We start from the raw sequence: 21,917 nt of genomic DNA on the forward strand, positions 1-21,917 counted from the left end.
GTAAAGAGATCTGGCAGCCTAATCTGAAACTATAAGGAGAACAACATTAAAAGAACAGTTCAGTGTAAAAATAAAACTTTGTTAATAGTAAGCCTGAGCAAAATCAATAATGCTTCTAATTCAGTTAGCCAAAAATGTAATGTATAAAAGCTGGAGTGAGCTGATGTCTAACATGGTAGCCAGAACTCAACTTTCAGCTCTCTAATACATGGGCCAATTTCAGCTGCGGGTATTGGTCCTTTAGACCGACTCAACAGCTTATTTGCCCATGTATGGGCACCAACAACGGTCCCTCCCGACCGACATCTGGCCTGAAATCTGGCAGGTTTGATTTTTACTTCTGATCGGTAGCCGCATCGGCTCATTGATGTGATCCCCATATTGAAAACATTTTTATTTTGCACAGCCTATTTACCCAGTTTCATTTTTTCACACACAGTTCCTTTAAAAGGGTTTTTTTAATATGCTTTTTTATTCCTACACTTCTAAGAAATAATTTAAAAAACTACCAGTCCTTCATCTTAATTTTTTTTTAACGTGGCCCTCTGTCTGAAGACAAAATTAATTTGACTCAAACTTACATATGCAGGATTTCAGACAGGGCTTAGTAATCTGACTCTTTAGCTATTGCTAAACAGCAACTTCCTGCAATTCTACAACTGTCTTTTTTTTAATTATAACATGGAGAGGCCATTAACATTGATGCAGAAGCCATCGCAGCAGGGCATGCACTTAAAACCTTGCACTCTCTAATGGTATCCAATTTTTCAAATTACCAGAGCAGGCATAATTTTTGGGAATTTATCTGTGCATGCCAACTTTCTACTATGCTGTCATACAAGCTTTTATGTCTTTTTTTGTATTAGACAACATTTGGTAGATATTCTTCTCATTGTAGAATGCCTTACCTGTTTTCATGTTGGATCGTTTTGTAAGATATTGCATTGACAGTAATTTTACCCCCTACCCAGGTACACGACTCTCTCTTATAGAGCTCTTGAAATGATTAACCTCTATGGAGGAAAGCCAATTACCACAAAGGCTGATATTTGGGTAAGAATTAAATTGTATAAAATGTACAGAATTTGTAAGAATGTAAGAATTTGACTAATTATTATAGCAACATGGTATTCATCAAAGAATTCTGCCTTGCAAATCAGGCATCCTAGGTTTGATTCCAGGCAGGACAGTATCTTAAGAAGTTTGTATGCTCTTTGTGGGATTCCTGAAAGTCTGTTTTCCTTTCGTATTCTAAAAACATAAGGAAGGTTAACTGGCTCTTGATAAGTCACCATCATATGTGTATGTTTTACATGTAAGCTTATTGGAGCAAATTATAGTTTTTCCAAAAATATCAAATATTTTTTTCTACATCCATTAGTCTAATGCACTGACCTTTCTCTGTATTTTGAGAAATACCCAAAACTGCCCAAGAGCTACATATTTATTTTGGTTTAAGATGGTTTTTAAGAGCTTTAGATTACTGTATGGATACTATATGGAACAGACTGGAAATCGCTGATTTTGACATTATAGGCCTAGAGTACTGAAGAATGCTGTAGGGAAACATTGGGTTTACAAAATCCATCAATTAAGATGGAGAATTTAAATTGAGACATCAGGCTTGCTAGTATAGTTATCTCTCATGATTTCTTCAGTTACCTAATAAGCTGCATTCTAAGACTATTGGCAAATGGGTACATTTTTCCAATGGTATATATGCCATTGGAGAAGAGCCAATGCACTGTCTTCTGCACCTTGTTTATATGTTCATTGACAGGCATGGGGTTATCCTGTCAGCAAACAGAGCAGATTTCAGAGCAGAAATGCTAAAGTATACAAGGTAAGGAGGGCAGCAGATTCATGACCCCTTAGCATTAAGGTAGCCATCCACGACCGATAAATGCTGCTGATGGACAGATTTGGCAGCTTATCAGCCCAAGTATTGGACCATCAGACGGGCTTGCCCAACCGATATCTGGCCCAAACTCAGCCAGATGTCGATCAGGCAGGTTTAATCGATGGGCTGCATCCTGTCGATGTAATCCGCTCGTTCAGCTTGAGGGCCAAATGATTAGAGCAATCTCAAAACCTCAAGGTGGGCATATTGGGGGAAAGATCTGCTGTTTCAAGGACTTTGCCAAATGAGTGGATCTTTTAGTGTATGGCCAGCTTTACAGTGTCTTGTCTGTTCAGGTAAGACACTGTCTGTTCAGATATTAGATCCCTGACACCTCTCCTGAAGGATTCTGTTGCCTCAACTGATAGGAGCATCATATATGTATGCTGTTACCTCATTACTTCAGGTTCATAGTACCCGCCACTGGAGAAACCAATCTGTATATTTGCACAGAAATATCCAAAACAAATTTGATTTAAAAGCTACAGCACATTAAGGATTTGGCTGTATATGCCATATATGTTATGGATGAATAATAATACATATTTATTTTTACCTTCTAACCTCTTAATGAAGAGACCTGCAAACAAAGTATTAGCGAAAACAAAGAGCATATTTTGAATAAAATAAAAACTGTGCCATAATCAAGTGATGTAGAGGCAGAGGTGCGACAAATCTCCCCGAAATGCCATCCCACCGGCTCGAATGTAAATCGCCGGTGGGATGGCATAAGCTGCCACACCGCATATGCCATAGCACCGGCGATTTACATTCTAGCCGGTGGGATGGCATTTCGGGGAGATTAGTTGCCCGCGACAAGGAAGATTTGTCGCAGGTGACTAATCTCCCCGTCTGTCACGGCCCTAACTGGTAACACAGGTATGTGATCCCTTAATTGGAAACCAGTTATCCAGAAAGCTCCTAATTAAGGGATGGCTGTCTCCCATAGTGTCCATTTTAAGCTAATTATTTTCTATGTAATAATAAAACAATACCTTGTATTTGATCCAAACTAAAAAATAACATCATATTGGTGGCAAAACTATCCTATTGGGATTATTATATGTTGAATTATTTTTTTTTAGTAGACTTAATTATGGATGAATCCTTTATCTGTAAAAACCTTGGGTCCCTTAAGGTGGCCATACACGGGTCGATTGTAGCTGCCGTCCCTTAGAGCGATTCGGCAGCTTATCGGCCGTGTAAGGGCAGCAACAACGGGCATGCCTGACCGATATCTGGCCTGAAATTGGCCAGATATTAATCGAGCAGGTTAAAAAAATGTATCAGTGGTTATCTGAATAAGAACAATGAAATAAACAGTCAGACAAGCATTTGTTTTGTTTAATTGTGAATACAATATGGGAGGAGAAATTATCTTAAATCAAGAGTTACTTGATTTTTCCAAGAACTTCCCCTACCATATATAGTAAATGCTGAACTCAGGAATCTGAAACAGCTGAACATAATCCTGATACTGCCACTAACTTCTATAATAAAAACAAACAAAAAAACATTTGTCTATTTAACAGTTCACAAGCAAAGCCCTGCTTTCTCCTTGGCCCAAGATTCTTGACACAAGAGAAATAAACACATGCATCCAAATGCTTCTTCCCTCTAACAATGTCTATCCATATCAATCATCTGTTTTCATATTTATAATAGTAGTAGCTTCCTGTTGGCCATCCCAAACTTTTGAAGGTTAAATAAGAGTGAACCGAAATTTCCCTTTATGCAGAGCATGCTTTAAAGGAGAAGGAAAGGCAAAGTCACTTGGGGGTGCCAAAATGTTAGGCATCCCCAAGTGACTTGAATCGCCTACCTTGTACCCCGGGCTGGTGCCCCTGTTCAGAGAGAACAGCACCAGCCCATTGTACCTGCAGCTTTTCCTCCTTCCGTCTTCACGAGGGTGCACATGCGCAGTAGAGTGAAAAGCCGAAGTTTAACAGAGAAGTCGGCTTTTCACTCTACTGCGCATGCGCCTATTGTGTAGTCGCAGCGAAACGAAGCCGGAAGGAGGAAGCGCATCGCTCCAGGTACTCCGGGCTGGTGCTGTTTTCTCCTAACAGGGGCACCAGCCCGGGGTACAAGCTAAGTGATTAAAGTCACTTGGGGGTGCCTAACATTTTAGCACCCCCAAGTGACTTAGCCTTTCCTTCTCCTTTAAGTGGGGTTATGTAATGTACGTTTGTTTTAGGTCTTATTACCTATAGCAGCCAATTATCAGGTAGCATTTAATAATCATCTGTTTAAAGGCATTGGCCTTTAGGGGTACCTGCAGGCAAGTGATCCTCTTTCCATCTTATTGGTTGCTGCACTTGGGCAAACTTTGTGTCTTTTATTAAATGTTAAATTAATGGGGTTTAATTCACTTTGGCTGAACGCTTAAGATTTGGTTGAATCTGAATTCTACAAAAAGTGCTTTAATTTGGACAAATTCTAATGTGAAATCTGGATTTGGTGCATCTGTATCTTATACAAATATATACCTAATATATTAAGTACCGTAGTTTAGATTAAAGGAAAAGTAACACTAAAAATTTTTAACTAAAAAATCTATTCTACCCTCCCCCAATAATTGCCCTAACCCCCAAGTGACTTAAATCGCCTACCTTGTACCCCGTAGTGGTGCCCCTGTTAGGAGAAAACAGCACCAGCCCAGGGTACCTGTCGAGAACGCTTTCTCCTTCCTACACGCGCTGCTGCCGAATGTCCCGGGCAATTGCATGTGCAGTAGAGTGAAAAGCCGACTTCTCTGTTAAAGTGATACTGACACGAAAAACGACTTTTCAAATTATGAATCTACATACAAAGTTACCTATAGGTCATGTTGATTCTTTTTCACTGTTAGAGCTGGTTTTATATGTAATTGTTGCTTTAAGTTCCTAAACCTGACTGTTTTGTCAACCTGACTGTCTCTTCTCAGCTTGTCAGTTATAGCTTCTAATGCTAACAGCCTACTGCTGCACAAATATGGCCGCCCCTCATAGAAGAACATAGGGGATCAGATAAGGAATGGAAAAGCATCAGCAAATACATTTATGGCAAAATTATAAAGCTCATGCAAAGACAATGTTATGATAGATGTAAAAAAGGTTTCATTTCTGGTGTCAGTATCTCTTTAAAGCTCGGCTTTTCACTCTACTGTGCATGCACGCGCAGCGAGACAGGAACGAGGAAGCGATGACAGCTACCCCGGGCTGGTGCTGTTCTCTCCTAACAGGGGCACCAGCCTGGGGTAAAAGGTAGGCGATTGAAGTCACTTGGGGGTGCCTAACATTTTGGCACCCCCAAGTGACTTTGCCTTTCCTTCTCCTTTAAACGTTTTTACTCTATATCCATTTTCCATTCTGTTTTATAAACATTGAGGATCAAGTTCCCACTACAATCAATGTCTGATCTGGGTATCTATTTGCCTCATTCCAATTATGTCTGGTGAGCATATATATTGGACTTTTTTAGCACTTTTGATATTCAACTTATTTAGCAAGTTGAGGAAGCAGCACTTGATCGCACTACTTCACGGCACAGATCTTGTTTAAAGAATCACCACCAAGAAGGGCTAGGTATTGGGTGTTTCACCCTAAAACTGTCTTGTCTGACTGTTGTATGCCACTTATATCGATTTTGTTTTCTAGGCCCTGGGCTGCTTACTATACAAACTGTGTTTCTTCACTTTGCCTTTTGGTGAGAGCCAGGTTGCAATTTGTGATGGAAATTTCACAATTCCAGACAATTCACGCTATAACCACAAACTGCACTGTTTAATTAGTAAGTATCAGTGTTTAAATTTTGATTTATGCTACCATGTTTTTGTTTAACAGATAAGAATTTATTGTTTTTGCCTGGGCTTTATTAGTCATTAGTGGTTTTTACTCTTTTAAAAGACATGGAAACCACACATACATATATGGGCCAGTGCAAAGGTCCCTTTTAATTACTCTCATAGAACTTACTTTAAAAAATTTGTAGGAGACTTCCTTACTAGTAAAAATAGTCAAAATAAAAGTAAAATAACAACAGGGAAGAGACATAGATTTTTTTCTACAGGTCTATAAAGTGATAATGTAATGTAAGTTCCCTTTTCAATATTTCTGTTTCACTTGCAGGTCTTAATATTGTTGCACAGCTTTAGTTAACTTTGTATAATAAAGTAAAAGCTATCACAATCATTCAGCTTAGTTCTAATCCTGCAGTGGTGTAAACAATTACTTTTAGGTGGGATATGTAATCAATTTGGCTTAAATCTTTTTATTGCTATAACAATTTTAATTTCTTTGTTCATTGACACAAGCGATATCCCTCATATGTAATAAAAGGCACACACTTTGCCTAGGAACAGTAACCTATAGCAATAAGATGTTTGTTTTTCATCAGGTTATCTGATGATCAGTTGTTGTGGGTTTCTGCTCCTGGGAATACTTATTGCCTTTTATTACATAACCTCAAATAAGATTTAAAACATGTTGGCAGTGTTTCTGCCCTAAGATTTACTTCACTAACCATTGCAGTTTATTTTGAAGCACAAATGCAACTTTATTGTTAGCTATAATGTCCCAGGTATGGGACCCATTATCCAGAATGCTCGGGACCTGGGGTTTTCCGGATAAGGAGTCTTTCCGTAATTTGGATCTCCATACCTTAAGTCCACTGAAAAATCATTTGAAGAGTTTTGCCCCCAATAGGGATTAATTATATCTTAGTTGGGATCAAGTACAAGGTTCAGTTTTATTATAACAGAGAAAAAGGAAATCATTTTTAAAAATCAAAATTATTTGCTTTTAATGGGAGATGGCCTTTCCGTAATTCAGAAATTTCTGGATAAGAGGTTTCCAGATAACGGATCCCATACATGTACACGATTTAAACTTGTTTGCAATTAACTTTTGATTTTTTTTCTCTCCAGGATACATGCTGGAGCCTGATCAGGACAAAAGACCTGACATCTATCAAGTATCTTATTTTGCCTTCAAGTTAGCCAAAAGGGACTGCCCATTACCAAACATATATGTTAGTGTTTTACTATTCCTATTCTTGAAAACATGAATAGATATAATATACTTATATACAGCACATAAAAAAACATATAAAATTAGAAAATATTCTAAGCAACTTTTCAGTAAACAAAACAAATGTTTAGTGATTTGAACAATCTATCTGTCCTTTGTTATTCTCTGCACTACTAGGGTGCCTTCATGCACCATTACATTATATAGCAGTTGGCAGATTTGGTTTGCTCTGTTTATTATTTTTTGGCACAAATTTTATTTTCTTCATTGTGAAAACATGCAGAGTAATATTCTTCCCCAACCTACTGTATGTAGGTGGTGAACAATATCTGGCTTATTTTCTGTACTTATGAATACAAAAATCCTGAAACATTTCTATATTTACTTTATTTTAAAGAATTCTCCAATTCCTCACGTGCTTCCGGAACCCATGACAGCCAGTGAAGCAGCTTCAAAAAAGAGCCAAGTTAAAGCAAGGTAGGATCATTTTCCATTTAGGATGCAGCTTAATCCCAGCAGTTTATGCAGAATTTGCAATAGTGTTGTGAACAGAATCCGAACCATTAATGGTCTTGCATCTTTAAAACGTAAAGTAAATGAAAGACTTTTTCCTCAGATTTGGATATGCATTTTAGGCTTCTGATATGGTTTAGTATTTGACAGAAACTCTTGTGGGGGAGTAAATATTTAATCAAATCTAAAATAATTAATGCCTGGTTGTCTTTTAACCAGTAGCTATGTCTCCTTTGCATTCTTATGCCATAACTTCTCTAAAGAGCATATTTATGATCATTTGAAAACTCATGTGTTCCTAAACTAAATTAAGTTTTTTTTTTTTTTTTGCAGTTGATTGCTTTAGTTTTTTCCACTTTGATGCTATTTTGTAAAAGCCACAATTATGTTTTTTTCATGGGTGAAACCAGTTCCCATAGCAATGCTTACATGCCCCCATAAGGTAACCTAAGATAGCGTAGCAAAATATAAGAAGACTGTCACTGATTCCAATATAGGAAGCTGCTCCATACGTATCACAAACTATGGGAAGAACAGAAACTGGAAAAAAAAAATCGTTTGGTTAAATAGGACTCTTTGTAAAAATGTCATGCCTGTATTTCTGAATTCTCTGAATAATGGATTTCCAGATATAGATCAACTCCTTTTTTTATGTTTTGAAGTGTTCAGGTTCAATTTTAGAATAAAAACAAATCTTGTTTTGATAAAGTTTTGATAAATCTGCCTTTGTAATTGTATTTATCTATGTTTATTTTATTATTATATTGTTTTTATGGACAGTGCTGTGTATGCAATTAGTGCTATATAAAATACAGTACATACATACATATAATAATGTAATAATTAATCACGGGGCATATTTATCAAAGAGTGAAATTAGCTTGCCACAGCAAGCAGGAAATTGGGGTACAGGTATTGATACTGGCCCAGCTACACACCAGTGATATACACTTGAAATAATAAAGAAGCCAATACTTGGAAAGTACAGTTAAATGGTTTATTCCCAGCTTTATTACACAATGCTCATGATTCTTTAAAACACGATCAATGTGTCAGGACCCACACAGCCTTGTCCTCAGTGATAATGTGCAGTGACATTTATAGGAAAACAAACGGTGAACCTCTACTTGGGCAAGAAAAAGTAATACACCAATGTATAGTCTTAAAAATCCAAAAAAAGTCCAAAACAGTTCTGTAGCCATCATATTCAAAATGTCCTTATTGCCATTAAAACAATAATAGTGTTAAATAATTAATAATTACAAAATAACAATAGAAAAGTGTTTCTTACTCACTGACTAGTTCTAGGAGAAGGACAACTCTATCTCACTTATATATTGCTGTATTCAATCCTTCGACAAAGCTAAAAAAACTGCAAACATGCTAGTCACATTCTTTGCGCTTACAAAAAACAATTCAATCCACAACATTCAATCAAGCCCTTTAGTGGATAATATACATAACTTCCATATCCAGTAGGACTCTCTTTGCAAAAGCATCCTGTCTAGATTAGCATGGCATATTTTCACTTTCTCCAATATTTGCCATCATAATTGAGATATATTTTGATTACATTCTGCCCAGTGATTGTGATCATGTTTTTGAGTGTTATGAGTAATAAAGCTAGGAAGACCCCATTCAATTGCACTTTCCAGTTATTGGCTTCTTTACTATTCCTAGAGTGAAATTCTTCCACTCTCTGTTTATTTGTGTTGAGTTTTCAGAGGCATATTTATCAAAGCATGATTTCTCACTTTCACACACTGATAAATCGTTTTTTAAAAATGCCGAAGAAATGAACAGAGTTGAGTAATTTTACTGTGGCATGCTCTAATTTCACTCTTTGATGAATATGACCCTTGATGATGGATTGAGAATATGAAACACTAATGCGCAAAAGGTTTGTTCAGTAATTCTGGTCTTTGGATAACATTAGTTGAAGAGAGCAGCAGACATACTAGAAAAAAAGTATTTACAATTCTTTTTTTTACAGAATAACAGATGCACTTGGGCCGACAGAAACTTCAATCGCACCAAGACAGCGACCTAAGGCCAATGCCAATACAGCTTCAGCAACCATGCTTACAATCCATAGTTCAGCAACCCCAGCAAAGATGCCTGGTCAAGGTGTTCAGGCTCATCACAACCAAAACTGTAATGCATTCTAATTACATATGAATAATGTGATGAAACTGGTAATGTGTAAATGCTTTCTGCCTACAAAGTCCCCTTTGGATGTTTTTCCAGATAGCCAGACAGCTAACCATTCAAAATTAACTGGAATAAAGAAACATGAACAGAATTTACAAGTGCAGACACTAATTTGCTTGCGTCATTTACATGTTTTCAATGTGCACTGAAAATGAGGGTCCATGTTTACATTCATTTCATTCCTTTCACCAGTAACTACAGCAGTACAGCCTGATAATGGATATGAAACAATGCTGGCTCAAGGAGGCAACCAACAGCCTCCACAGCAACACAGAGTTTTGCAGCAGCTTCAACAGGGAGACTGGAGGTTACAACAGCAGCATCAGTTACAGCAACAACAGCAACAGCAATTGCTCCAGGAAGCCTACATGCAGCAGGTAGAAACCCATTCCTTACATTAAGCACATTTATATTAGCTTCTTCAGTTCAATATTAGGGCACAAACACACACAGTTTTGTCGCCGCTAGTAATATCTTCCAGTGAGGTCAACAAAAGTCTGATATTCTCTTTCCTCTGGTGTTAATGTAAATCAGCAATGTACAAACGTATGCATCCCTATGCTTCCTATAGAAGTCCAGACGATGCATATATTTGTTTTCCCTCTTAAAAATATCATATGCATTTCCCATAGCATTCATATTTATATCCTTGCATTCAGAATATATCAGACATTCCTGAAGTTATGGTCCAGCGGGCACAATTCACCATAGTTTTGCACTTATACCCTACCCTGCATGTTAGATGAATAGCTGCAGGTCTCTGTGTTCCAGTGATAATCACAGTGCTGCCTTTATTCAACAGCTCTGTTTTCATGAGCGATGACTTGTAGGCATCATTCAGATACGCAAGTTGGAGAGCAACAGCATGCACAGGCTGATATGGGGCCTTTACTTACCGCCTGCTTTGTGGCAATTAAAACGTGTCAAAAACAAAATGTTTCTGCACAAGCATATGTAGGAATGTAGTAATGAAGGAACCTTTATTCCCCTAGAAACATTTCATATACATTAATGTTTAAGCCCTATTGAGCTGTGGCTTGTTTTACTTGTATTGGTTATCATATGTATTTTGTACAATGTATTTAATCTACATATTCAGTTTATACACCCATCAGTGTTGTTGAATGTGTTTGTATTTTATGTGTTAACACTACTAGTAAAACCAGTGTTCTACTACTGCTACTTCTACTAATAATAATTATTAAGATACTGTATAACGAACACCATTATTATACCAGTATACACATTTACACTGCAGCTCACACTGGGCAAGAGTACTGTTATAAAGAACCCTTTGCTTTACTTAGGATTTTTTTGTTGTGGTTGATATATTGTTTGGAATGTGGGACTCAAGTATTTAGCAACAAGTTCACAAATTATTGAGCTTTTAACAAAAACGACAATTTGCAATGGATTACTAAGATGCGAGTACAGCAAATTACGACTTATTAACAGTACAGCCACAAGACATCCTTATACTGCCATTATTACACCAGCGAAACATCAAAAATACTGCAAATGCATCTGATGAAAAAAAGAGTTTGTGCTTTTATTTTAAATAAGAAAGAGGAATTTAAAAAAGGTGGAAGGAAAGGAAACATTTTCATACAGGTTTATTTATATATTTTGTAATAGCAATAATGGTTGTGTTTTGCTGTTGGGTGGTTGAATTAAAAAGCATTTCAAACCTCAATTTTAGCACTTTTGGTTTAGTTAAAGGGTTACAGCAAAAAGCAGTAATTAAGGCTGTATCATTTTTTTAATAGTATCAGCAAGCACTTCAACAGCAGATTCTTCAGCAGCAATTTCTGATGCATTCCATTTACCAGCAGCAACAGCATCCACTTACATTTCCAACCATGGTAAGAAAAATACACTAATAAGCAGATTTAGTAAAATTTGGGCTAGTGAATTAAGAATTTGCATCAGTTGCAAAATTTTTGTAAAGCTCCTATTAATTTATTGAAGTGGATCAATGTGTTAGTTCATCATAGACTATAGTCACATTCAATCCTGTTCTGTGGGTGTTAAAAAAAAAAAAAACGTTCTCATCAAACAAGTCTTGTCAGAGTAGTGACCTTACGCTTGATATTGATTGTAATATGATAGTAAAATAAAGCCAATGTTAATAGTGTACCATATCACATTTTCTTGCGCATAGTTCATGGGTGCTTTTTTTGTGGGGTTTGAAGTCCCTGTTACTGTTTTCTTTTGTTTGAGCTTCCCACTAAATATATCCTTGTTTTAGTAAACTTTTAGGAGCCACATTTCTTAAATCTAAAGCCTGTTATGAGGCAAGAGATGCCTTCAGCTATGTCATGGGTATTTTCCATAACAAAGAAAAACCTGAGTCAATTGCTCTTTTTATTAGTTTGACTGAAATGCTATGGTTATAACACAGAATGATCTAGTTGTGAAATTGTCATACATTTCTGCTCCAGTATATTTTATATCATGTTTTCAAAGGTTCATCAATATCAACAGACACATATACAGCATCAACCGCAAGTCCTTGTTCAGCATCAGCCGCATATTCAGCACCTGAGATCTCCTCAAGAGATTACACCAGTTTCATATGCAGCCTCATTATCTGAGCAAGTGGGAGGACTGGGAAACTCATGCAGTACCAGGTAATAAGAAATGTGGTATATTAAAACCACCTAGTACAACTAAACTCAAAATCTAGGTATTTTCATATTAACATAGGAATGCCCCGAATTCACTATTTTGGGATTCGGCTAAACCCCCAATCCTTTGTGAAAGATTCGGGCGAATACCGAATCGAATCCTAATTTGCATATGCAGATCAAATAAACGAAGGTTTAAAAAGAAAAATTTTCAACTTCCTTGTTTATGTGATGAAAAGTCACATGATTTTAAGGATACAGATTCGGCCAGGACCATAGATTCAGCTGAATCCGAATCCTGCTGAAAAAGGCAGAATCTTGGCCAAATCCCAAACCGAATCCTGGACTCTTTGCATCCCTATATTAACAACAGTTTTGATGTAGAGACAACCAGGTAGTGAAGAGTCTTGCACTGAGGGTGTTGTTAATCTTAAGGTAATGGGATAAGTAAAAAACAATGGCAAGTATAGAAGGCTGGCCAGTTCAGCTTATTTTGACCTTAATGTCTGACCACCTAGGCCCGTCATGGGGACCCTGAGGCTTATGATCCTGCTATCTTGCTGGATCAAGAATTATTGGCCCTGATGCAGAGGCATTTTGACCCCAGTGCCATCTTGAGGTGGTGTGGGTGATGCTTCCTGCCACTCTGCACTTAAGAATTTTGACTCTTCTAGTGCAGAAAGCGCTATTGATGCATAAAAACTATTTCAGAGTTGCAATTTCAGCTCTTAAAGTTATCAGGATCTGCATCTCTGCAGTTACTTATTTCATCCTGCTGTTCTGGTCTTTGGGGAGATGGACTCCAACAAATGGAACAATTGCAAAATTTCAATGGACATGTATGGCCTGTCTTTACAGGGGTAGTTCACCTTACAATTACCCTTTAGTTAGTATAGAACTAGTATTCTAAGAAAATTTGTAAATGGTCTTCATGTTTTTATTTTTTTTGTATTTTTTGTGGTATTTACTTGTTATTGTTCTGCAGGTCACAGGCTTGAAATTTCCACTTCTGTCTAGGTGCCCTAGCAAAAGGAAATGATAAGAAGTGGGGCCAAATAGAAATATATAAGCAATAAAAAATTAATAACAATACAGCTATAGCTTTATGGCGTTCTTGGCTTCAGAGGTAATTTACAGCTGGGAAACAGGCAGAACAGTAACACTAACAAGGCTAGTATTTGTATTATTAAAGGAGATGTCAACCCTAATTTTAATTTCACTTCTAATGGATAGGGCGCCTTACCCCCACTTAAACGTTTTGCGTGTCATCCGGCGGCCATTTTGCGCGCCTGACCTCTTCAAGGATTTTTTTTTAAGCTTCTGCTTTTTTAAACAAAGCTGACAGACAGCTTTTTCCTTAAAATGAAACTGTTAGGGCATTAAAGAACAATAAAATTAAACAGGAATGAAGTGTACATTGCTTAAGTATTTCAGCAAACACTGTTTAAGCTTGCAAGACTCACTTACAAAATACCTGCAGTTCAGATTCAGCGGTGAAAAGGTTAAACTTTCCTGCCTGCAGTCAGAAGAACATGTTCCAAGAGAGGGAGCAGAGAGCTCTTGTTTACAAAGGCAGAGTTAGTATAGCAACTGTCTATGAGATCGGCTCATTGGAGGATTGACTGTGGGCGTGGTTAAAGAGTTCAATCATCTGCTGTGTAGAGAAGAGATTCATCTCAAGTGAGCATGCTCATTAAAACGGCTTGGAACTGGGCATGTGCATCACGCCAGGCAGACAAGGAGATTCTGAAGGGAGGGGGGAGAGGGAGTTACACAGCTCTGCAGTGAGAGAAACTCCAAGGGATTGCTGCAGCTTCAGTGTTTGCTTCTGAGGGACAGGAGTGGCACATATTTAAATAGTGCTGTGAGGCTTTTCTCTGCTAAAATTATTGGTTGGGGGGTTGACATGTCCTTTAAAAATATTTGAGCCCTAAGGGATTCATATCTGTTCAAATTCTATTCAAAGGGTAGTTACATACATGGTACCATTGTAATATAGACTGAAACAAGACACATTTACATCCTTTTGGTCTAAATAAAACCTAACTGCTGGTTGATCCAGAACCCCATCTGGAGCTTTTCCGATTTTCTTCAGAGGAGGAGAAAACTAGTTCCTGACTTCAAAGTGGCATTTGCACCAGTCCCAGGCTTAACTTTGTACTAATATTAATTATTCATGGGAGCACTTACTGGTCACAGCTGTGTACTGCCGAGACCCAGACAGCATATCACTCCACCAATCAGAAAAAATGTACCGTGCACCCAAACATCGCTGGATAAAAATCACTGTTTATTCAGTCCATTTAAAAAACAGGCTATGTACCATTCGCTTGACGCGTTTCATGGCCTCACGCCGCTTCCTCAAAAGCTGCATTGTACTAAGATTTCAGTAATCTTATTTATCTGCCAGTACAACCATTTCAGTACCATCGTGATTGCATTATTGGAAGAGTTTATATGCCAAGAACTTCCTGTATCAGTCCATTTGCTCTAAATTTATTGCTAGATATGCCATGAACTGGATGAATAAAAACCTTCATAGACATAGTCCTATGCTTGGAATTTTTTTCAGCTGATGTATTCTTCTTGTTCTTTCTCTACCCTGCTTTCAAGTCGTGGTACAGAAAACTCGTTGCCATGTGGGGCTACAGTTTTATTATTGTTATTGTCAAACCCCTGTGTATATACTTGTTTGGTAAAAAACTGCCACTGCTGTAATGCCAAGATAATTTTGAATTGGAATTTGCTTTCCAGTTAGCACTTACATGCCTAAGGGCATTTTAAGGACAAGGAATCCCCCCCCCCCCCCCCAATCTTTAAAAGATAATTGTTTCTTTTGGGGCAGATATTAGTGAATATGTTGGTAACAAATAATAATGTGCATATGTGTATATGTGTATATATATATATATATATATATATATATAACTCAACAGTAGAAAGCACTCACACCTATAGCATCAATCAAGTCAGTGATTTATTTCAGCATACCATCTACGCGTTTCCATCACCACAGGATCATCATCATCAGGATCCTGTGGTGATCGTAACGCGTAGATGGTATGCTGAAATAAATCACTGACTTGATTGATGCTATAGCTGTGAGTGCTTTCTACTGTTGAGTTTGATGCATTATTTTTGTCAGCACCCAGCCGTTGCCCCGATATTGGTGAGTGCCGATTCTTTACGAGACTATATATATATAATATAAATATATATAATATATATATTTATATATTTTTTTTCTTAGATCTACGAACATTTCAGAAATGGAAACTGGTTCTAGTGTTCCTAAACACAACAGCAGCAACCCACCAGATATGTCTGGGTGGAACCCATTCGGAGATGACAATTTCTCTAAGTTAACAGAAGAAGAATTACTGGACAGGGAATTTGACCTTCTAAGATCAAGTAAGGGGCGATTGAAGGCCTATTTTGCATCACAATAATATGGACAAATCGTTAACTGCCAGAGGCTGTACTGGCACAAGGACCACAAACTTTGCATTATAAAACTTCTCTTTCTAAGTGTCCAAGGGCAACACTGAGTTCTGTGATTACAAGGAACATGGTATATACTGTATACTCAAGCTACAAACAAAATATTCTGCTATGAAACAATCCACTATTCATAAACTGTTATAGTGAACTTCTGCTGCAAGTACAAGAAGACTCTATATATCCTCCTTGCTACATTTCATTTTGCGTATTGTCTGACCAGTGATGCCCTTTGACAGTGCTTGAAAGAAGAGTTGGTCCTGTTCACATTATGTTAATGTTTGTAATTTTAATTTGAGAAGCTGCTGCCTGTAAGAGCCACTTTCTTGTCCTCTAACATGGTGATAGCTGAATAAACCATTTATCCTACTCTTTTTTGTTTGTTTTGATTGAACCTGATTCAGAGCCTCATAATACTTTACTCCTTAGAAACAGTAATTGTAATGTTGCATAACAGAATTTTTCCACAGAATGTGAATGGAATTTTTACGGAATGCTGTGTAATGACCAGTAATAATAATTTGCACTTTGCACTGAAACCACTTTTTTTTTTTTTTAACATATAACAACATACCTTAGTGGTCATGGGGATTAAATTAACATCTTTTTTGTGGGATTTAGTCACTAAAACACAGGTTATAGTATTTGTTATTCAGAAGTCGATTCTCCAGAAAGCTCTAAAAATTTGCCTATTTAAACAAACAAGTCTTTATTTTTAGTTATTTGCAGTGTAGTGCAGGGTGGCAGGCACCATCTTGTGCCACTTTTTCTTCTCACACAGAGCGTGCACTGTTGAAGCCAGGATCAAATCGGCTTGAACTGCTCATATTCCTGTACACTATTGCTGGCAAGGTGCCAGATTATTAAGAGTTGAATTTGCTTAACTCTTACCCCATGGCCAAGGTTATATTTAGCAGGACAAGCTTCCTTTCATTTTCTTCCTACCTTGACAACCCCTGCACCTTTATAGACTAGCTGCATGTGCAGTACAAAACTGCTGGGCTCTGATGATGTCTGGGTAGATAGAGGGTGGTCTGCCACAATGAAAACAACCCCGTGCCAGCACATTTGCATTGGAATGGGGTTAAGAGATTAGAGTCACCAGAGGTTGCCTATCAATTTGGCACCCCCAGAGACTCTAGCTATCTTTGTTATTTAAGGCTTTATTTAAATTGATTTCCCTGTGTTAAAATGGTCACAAGATGACAATAAAAAGGCCAAAGGGGCACATAGCACTTTCTAGAAACCTAAAGAACATACAGTCCTGCACAGTTTTTGCAACTAGTGGAAAATGAAATTGTGAATACAAACAGCTCCCAAACACCAGTATAGGAATATAGATAAGGTCCTGGAAAACTGCACACCTCATATTTTCATTTAGTGAGATTGGTACATTTCAAATCACAGTACTGTCAGTATATGCCTGCACGATTTATGCGCAATAGACCTTGTCTGACAGATATTGTTTTCCATTAAGAGGTGAGCAGAAACCTAGACATTGGAATAGCAGTGAATTTTGATTCAATACACAGAGAAGGATACTGATTAAATAAAGAAATATTTGCTTAGAACTTACAGTAATATACAAATAAATATAGGATTGCCTTTAATTAAGAACTGCCTACATTACAGATTACAGTGAGTAGGGTGTCTGCCCTTGGTCCGGTGCTTTTTATTTTTTTCATAAATGACCTTAATGTCGGCATTATAAGTACTGTGTTGTTTCCTGATGATATCAGCAAAATAGAAACATCAGCAGGATGTTTCCACTTTGCAAATAGATTTAAATGAAATGGAGAACTTTGATGTTAGTTATAAGCTAGTTATAAACTAAATGCAATTGTCTGGGGGGGGGCACCTTAGTAGCTATGAAAAACTAATAAAAGTAGTCTTGCCTGTTTACATATCCTTGGTTAGTAGTCTCACCTTGCAGTTCAATTTTGGGAACAATATTAATGAGCTAGAGAGAGTGTAGAGACAACTAAACTGGTAATAGTAGAGGAACAAAAAATGGTGTACATTTTCTGTTAATAGTCCCATGTCCCAAGCATTTTGGATAACAGGTCCCATACTTTTGTGTGAGGTGTGTAATTTTTCTAAAGTTTCGTAAGTCTTCTAATTTTTTATATATTTCTCATATTAAATAAGTCATAATGCTGCACAACATGAATACAGATTTTGTCTGTAATTTAGACAAAGCGGAATTGTTTTTGTTTATCAGCCCACTGATTACTATTATTCTTGCTGCTATCAAATTTGTCCTCTAGATGTCAGTGTTCTACTTAAAATTCTTTTGTTAGGCTGTATATAAATACATGAATTATTAAAGAACTATTCTATTCTATTGTTTGAAGGGCTTTTAGACTGCATTAGGCTTCATGCTTTGTACAACAGTTATTATGCCAAACTAAAGGATTTGAATACAGTATTGACACTGTGAAACTAATTTGTGTTTCATCACCACAATACAAAGAAATTCAGTACATAAAGTTACCCATTGTAAAACAATGCATTTTAAAAATGTATTTATATAAGCAATAAAGAAAACTGCTGGGACATTAGCAACACTATTTTATCATTAAAATGTCATTCTTGTTTTACACACATCAATACATGATAAAGTATATTTTTACGCCCTTATTTTGTATTCTGATTCAGGCATAGAATATGAAATAACCGGGCCTCCATTTGCTGGTTATTCAGTGACAGTAAACAGCCATATCTTAAAGGAGAAGGAAAGACTTAATCACTGGGGGGTGCCAAAATGTTTGCCACAATTTGATTGCTTGTTTGAATCCTCTGGCCAGTGCTCCTGTTAGGAGAAAACTGCACCCGGGGTGTGTGCAAGCTAGTGATCATTCTTCCTGCTTCAATCTTCATGCATGCGTAGTAGAGTGAAAAGATGACTTTAACAAAACAGGTGCTTTTTTGCTCAACTGTGGCCCCTGAATTCTGAAGAGAGTAGACAGAATGAAGAAGAATGTTTGCCTGCAGTTTTCTCCTAACAGGAGCAGCGGCCTGGGGTATCAGGTAAGCGATTACAATCACTGGGCATCTAATATTTAGTCCCCCAGTGATTTAGCCTTTCCTTCTTCTTTAAGCTCACACTGGAAGTCTTTAAAATTAACAGCAAAAGGACAGCTCTGATGCAATGGGGCTAAGGGATAGATTTATCAAAATTCTGATTTTAGTGGTTTCAGAATTTTTTTTTTTTTAATAAACAAATATTAAAAAAAAAAAACAGTTATTAAAAGAACAGACGATTAAAAGCACAAATTAATTAACTGTGGAATGAAAGCAAAAAGAACACGAAAACCTCATTTTTTTCATTTTTCATAAGAATTTTCATACACTTACGAAAGAAAAAAACAACTCTTAAGACCACAAATTAAGTAAAGAGTGTTAACAGTTTGCCTAGGACAGTTCCCATTGACTTCTATGTGACCTACAGTAGATGGCTTTAAAATGGCATATTTTGTCTTTTTAAAAAAAAAAAAAAAAAATTCACTAAATAAATCACAAAGGTCAAAATTTCTGCCATGAATCTGATAACAGAGACAAAAACAACATACATGGTTGCATTCAAGTCATAGGACCTGAAGGAGCAAATGTAAAAACATTACTTTTTAATTTTAAATGATATACCAACTAAGAGTATTTTTGACAATCAACAGCATGGGGAAAATATGAAAGACTTTGCACCAACTTTTTCCTAAAGTTTATACACAACGTGTAGAAGTAATAATAAAGCAGGAATGAAAGCCAAATCATCCCACATTAGTTTGGCAAAGGCAGACTGGTAAAGTTATTCCAACTTGTATTTCTAAAGTCAGCAAAAGCTCACTGTGAAAGTTACATTGTTTCATATTGCATCAAGTCAAGAATACCCCTTACATTTTTTAAGAAGACTTTATAAAACGAAGAAAGGTAATATAAACAAAGACATGATAAAAAAAAACATACATAGACACAAATCAACGAAGGTACAGTTTATACTCCAAGATTAATGCTTCTAAGGTTTTTAAAACTAAAAAGAAAAAAATCAAGGGCCATGTGATTTGCTTGTTAATTCTGGCTGTATATTTGTAAATGCAATAAGCAAAGATGACTATGGTTTATGTGTTAAGATGTTAAAATTACACATTAGATACTATTTAAATTTTCTAAGCATAAAAACAAAGGTGACATTTACCTCCTACCAGAAGGGGCTTAAATTGCAAAATGATAAAGAAAAACACTGAAGTATTTAAACTTTTAAATAACATAGAACTATAGTATGTATGCCACAAAATACCACCATTATACATGTTGTTTCTTTAAAAATAATGCATGTTACTCTGTGTGATTTTGAAAATCTAGACTAAAATAGAGCAAAATGATGAATAACCAACTTTAGAAGCAGAATTGTAGTCTGGTAAGAGAAGGGCTGTGCATCTTTTTACTCAATGTAAGGTAATGCAAATGAGTTTCTGTTTTTCACATTTTTTTGTGAAGGTATTATACCTTCAATTCCCACAATATTCTAGCCGTATACTACTGAAGAAATACACAGTTAAAACAATGGACAATTTGTATGCGCATGCATAATCCAGTACACGCTCTACCCCATCTACACCTCTATCAATTTGGATTTTACAAAGTGTACATTTACAAAAGAGTGATGTGTTATGAATGTTTTATTTTTTTTTCATGTTGCCTTTAATTTATAATTAATTAATTATACATTAAAATTGATAGTTTTAATTATTAAATTACATTTTAGGAAGTAAAACTATCCTAGTAAAGTAAAGATATTGTATTCTTGTAATCCGGCTCGCTTTAGCCTCTCAGTGGTCTAATTCGCTTATGCAAATTAGGATTCTGATTTAGTTCAATTGTTGACTGAATCTTTCACAATGGATTTGGGGTTCGGCCGTCTGGATTCAGTGCATCACTAGCCAAAACCACAGGTTCCCCTGGTTTAGGCTCAGCCAGATATTGATCAGGCTGTCTCAAGTGTAGGGATTGAAAAGAATATTCGATTGGTTTTTTTTTTGTTTGTTTTTTTTTTACTTTTCCTAAGATTTTTTTTCCATTGAAATTTTTAGTTTCATTGCTTTAAAATAAAAAAACCACAAACCACGTCACTTCAGTGTTAGACTTGTAATTCAATAACATGAGAGCATTGATCATGATTATTTGCTTGCTTCTCACCATTAGTTTTGCAATATGTTGCTGATAGACTAGCATGCATGCCACCATTTTCATTTTATTTTTTTGTTGTGCTTTATTTATTATTTTACAGATAAACTTGAGGAGTGTAGGCCTACCACAGGCATCAGTGCAGAGCCAGTCACTGCTCCACACGACCAGTTTACACAAGATGCGTTTGGTTCTGTGCCTTTTCTTTCTGAATCAGGCAAGTTCTACACAGTGTTTTAATCAATACCCAATGCATTGTTTGAGAAATTGTATAATGTGAGAGATACCTCTATATCAGTGCTACATTACTACATTCTTTTGTGATTAAAAAGGTCAACTTTAATTCCGTTTGGCTGAGGAATGCTTTTACAAAATAAAACTTTGTGTCTTTAGAGACTCAACACTCTTTGCGCACACAAACATTACATATTGTAATATTTGAAAACTGTTTCCAAATGTTTTCCTGTTAATGCAGCTATGCAGGTTTATTGCCAAAAACTGAGTTTTAATCTGGATTAAAGTATGGCAGTGAAAGAGATACTTGCATCAGACATGCAATCAATGGATCTTTATTAAAGCTTTCAAAATGTTTTAATACAGACCGTCCCACACACCCCACAACTCGTAGCAAAGTACCATGAGGGGTTTGAAGGCTCCATTGAAGCTGAACTGCTTGCATATTTGCTGCTGCTTGTTTTTTATTTATTATTTGCATTATTTGTATTTATTTACTTGTTTATGAGCCTCTAATAACAACACATTGACTTCAAGCAGCAAGAGTATTGTAATGGACCAGGTGTGTCGCCTTCTAGGCAAGTAAAAGTATAGACACATTGGTTTAAATTCTACTTTTACCTTAATATAATTACTGTTGTCTAATATAGAAAGCTCTTTTACAGTATTAAAAAGGGATCAGTGACTAAACCGCATTGGAACCCATTTTTTATCTAACATATACTCTGAATCCCTGCTTTAATA

General features: G+C 36.5%; 1 protein-coding gene across 2 annotated transcripts in view; it reads left to right on the forward strand.

Moving 5' to 3' along the window:
- bmp2k (BMP2 inducible kinase) overlaps positions 1-21,917 on the forward strand; it is a 55,645-nt gene that overhangs the window by 26,327 nt on the left and 7,401 nt on the right. For both annotated transcript variants that reach the window (XM_002934010.5, XM_031904012.1), the window contains exons 6-15: positions 972-1,053; positions 5,539-5,671; positions 6,807-6,910; positions 7,307-7,386; positions 9,416-9,576; positions 9,826-10,010; positions 11,400-11,495; positions 12,100-12,263; positions 15,511-15,671; positions 21,043-21,156. In XM_002934010.5, the coding sequence (XP_002934056.3) occupies positions 972-1,053; positions 5,539-5,671; positions 6,807-6,910; positions 7,307-7,386; positions 9,416-9,576; positions 9,826-10,010; positions 11,400-11,495; positions 12,100-12,263; positions 15,511-15,671; positions 21,043-21,156 (1,280 nt within the window). The remainder of the gene's footprint in view (positions 1-971; positions 1,054-5,538; positions 5,672-6,806; positions 6,911-7,306; positions 7,387-9,415; positions 9,577-9,825; positions 10,011-11,399; positions 11,496-12,099; positions 12,264-15,510; positions 15,672-21,042; positions 21,157-21,917) is intronic.

The sequence above is a fragment of the Xenopus tropicalis genome, chromosome 1, assembly GCF_000004195.4.
Source record: "Xenopus tropicalis strain Nigerian chromosome 1, UCB_Xtro_10.0, whole genome shotgun sequence".
Taxonomy (NCBI): Eukaryota; Metazoa; Chordata; class Amphibia; order Anura; family Pipidae; genus Xenopus; species Xenopus tropicalis.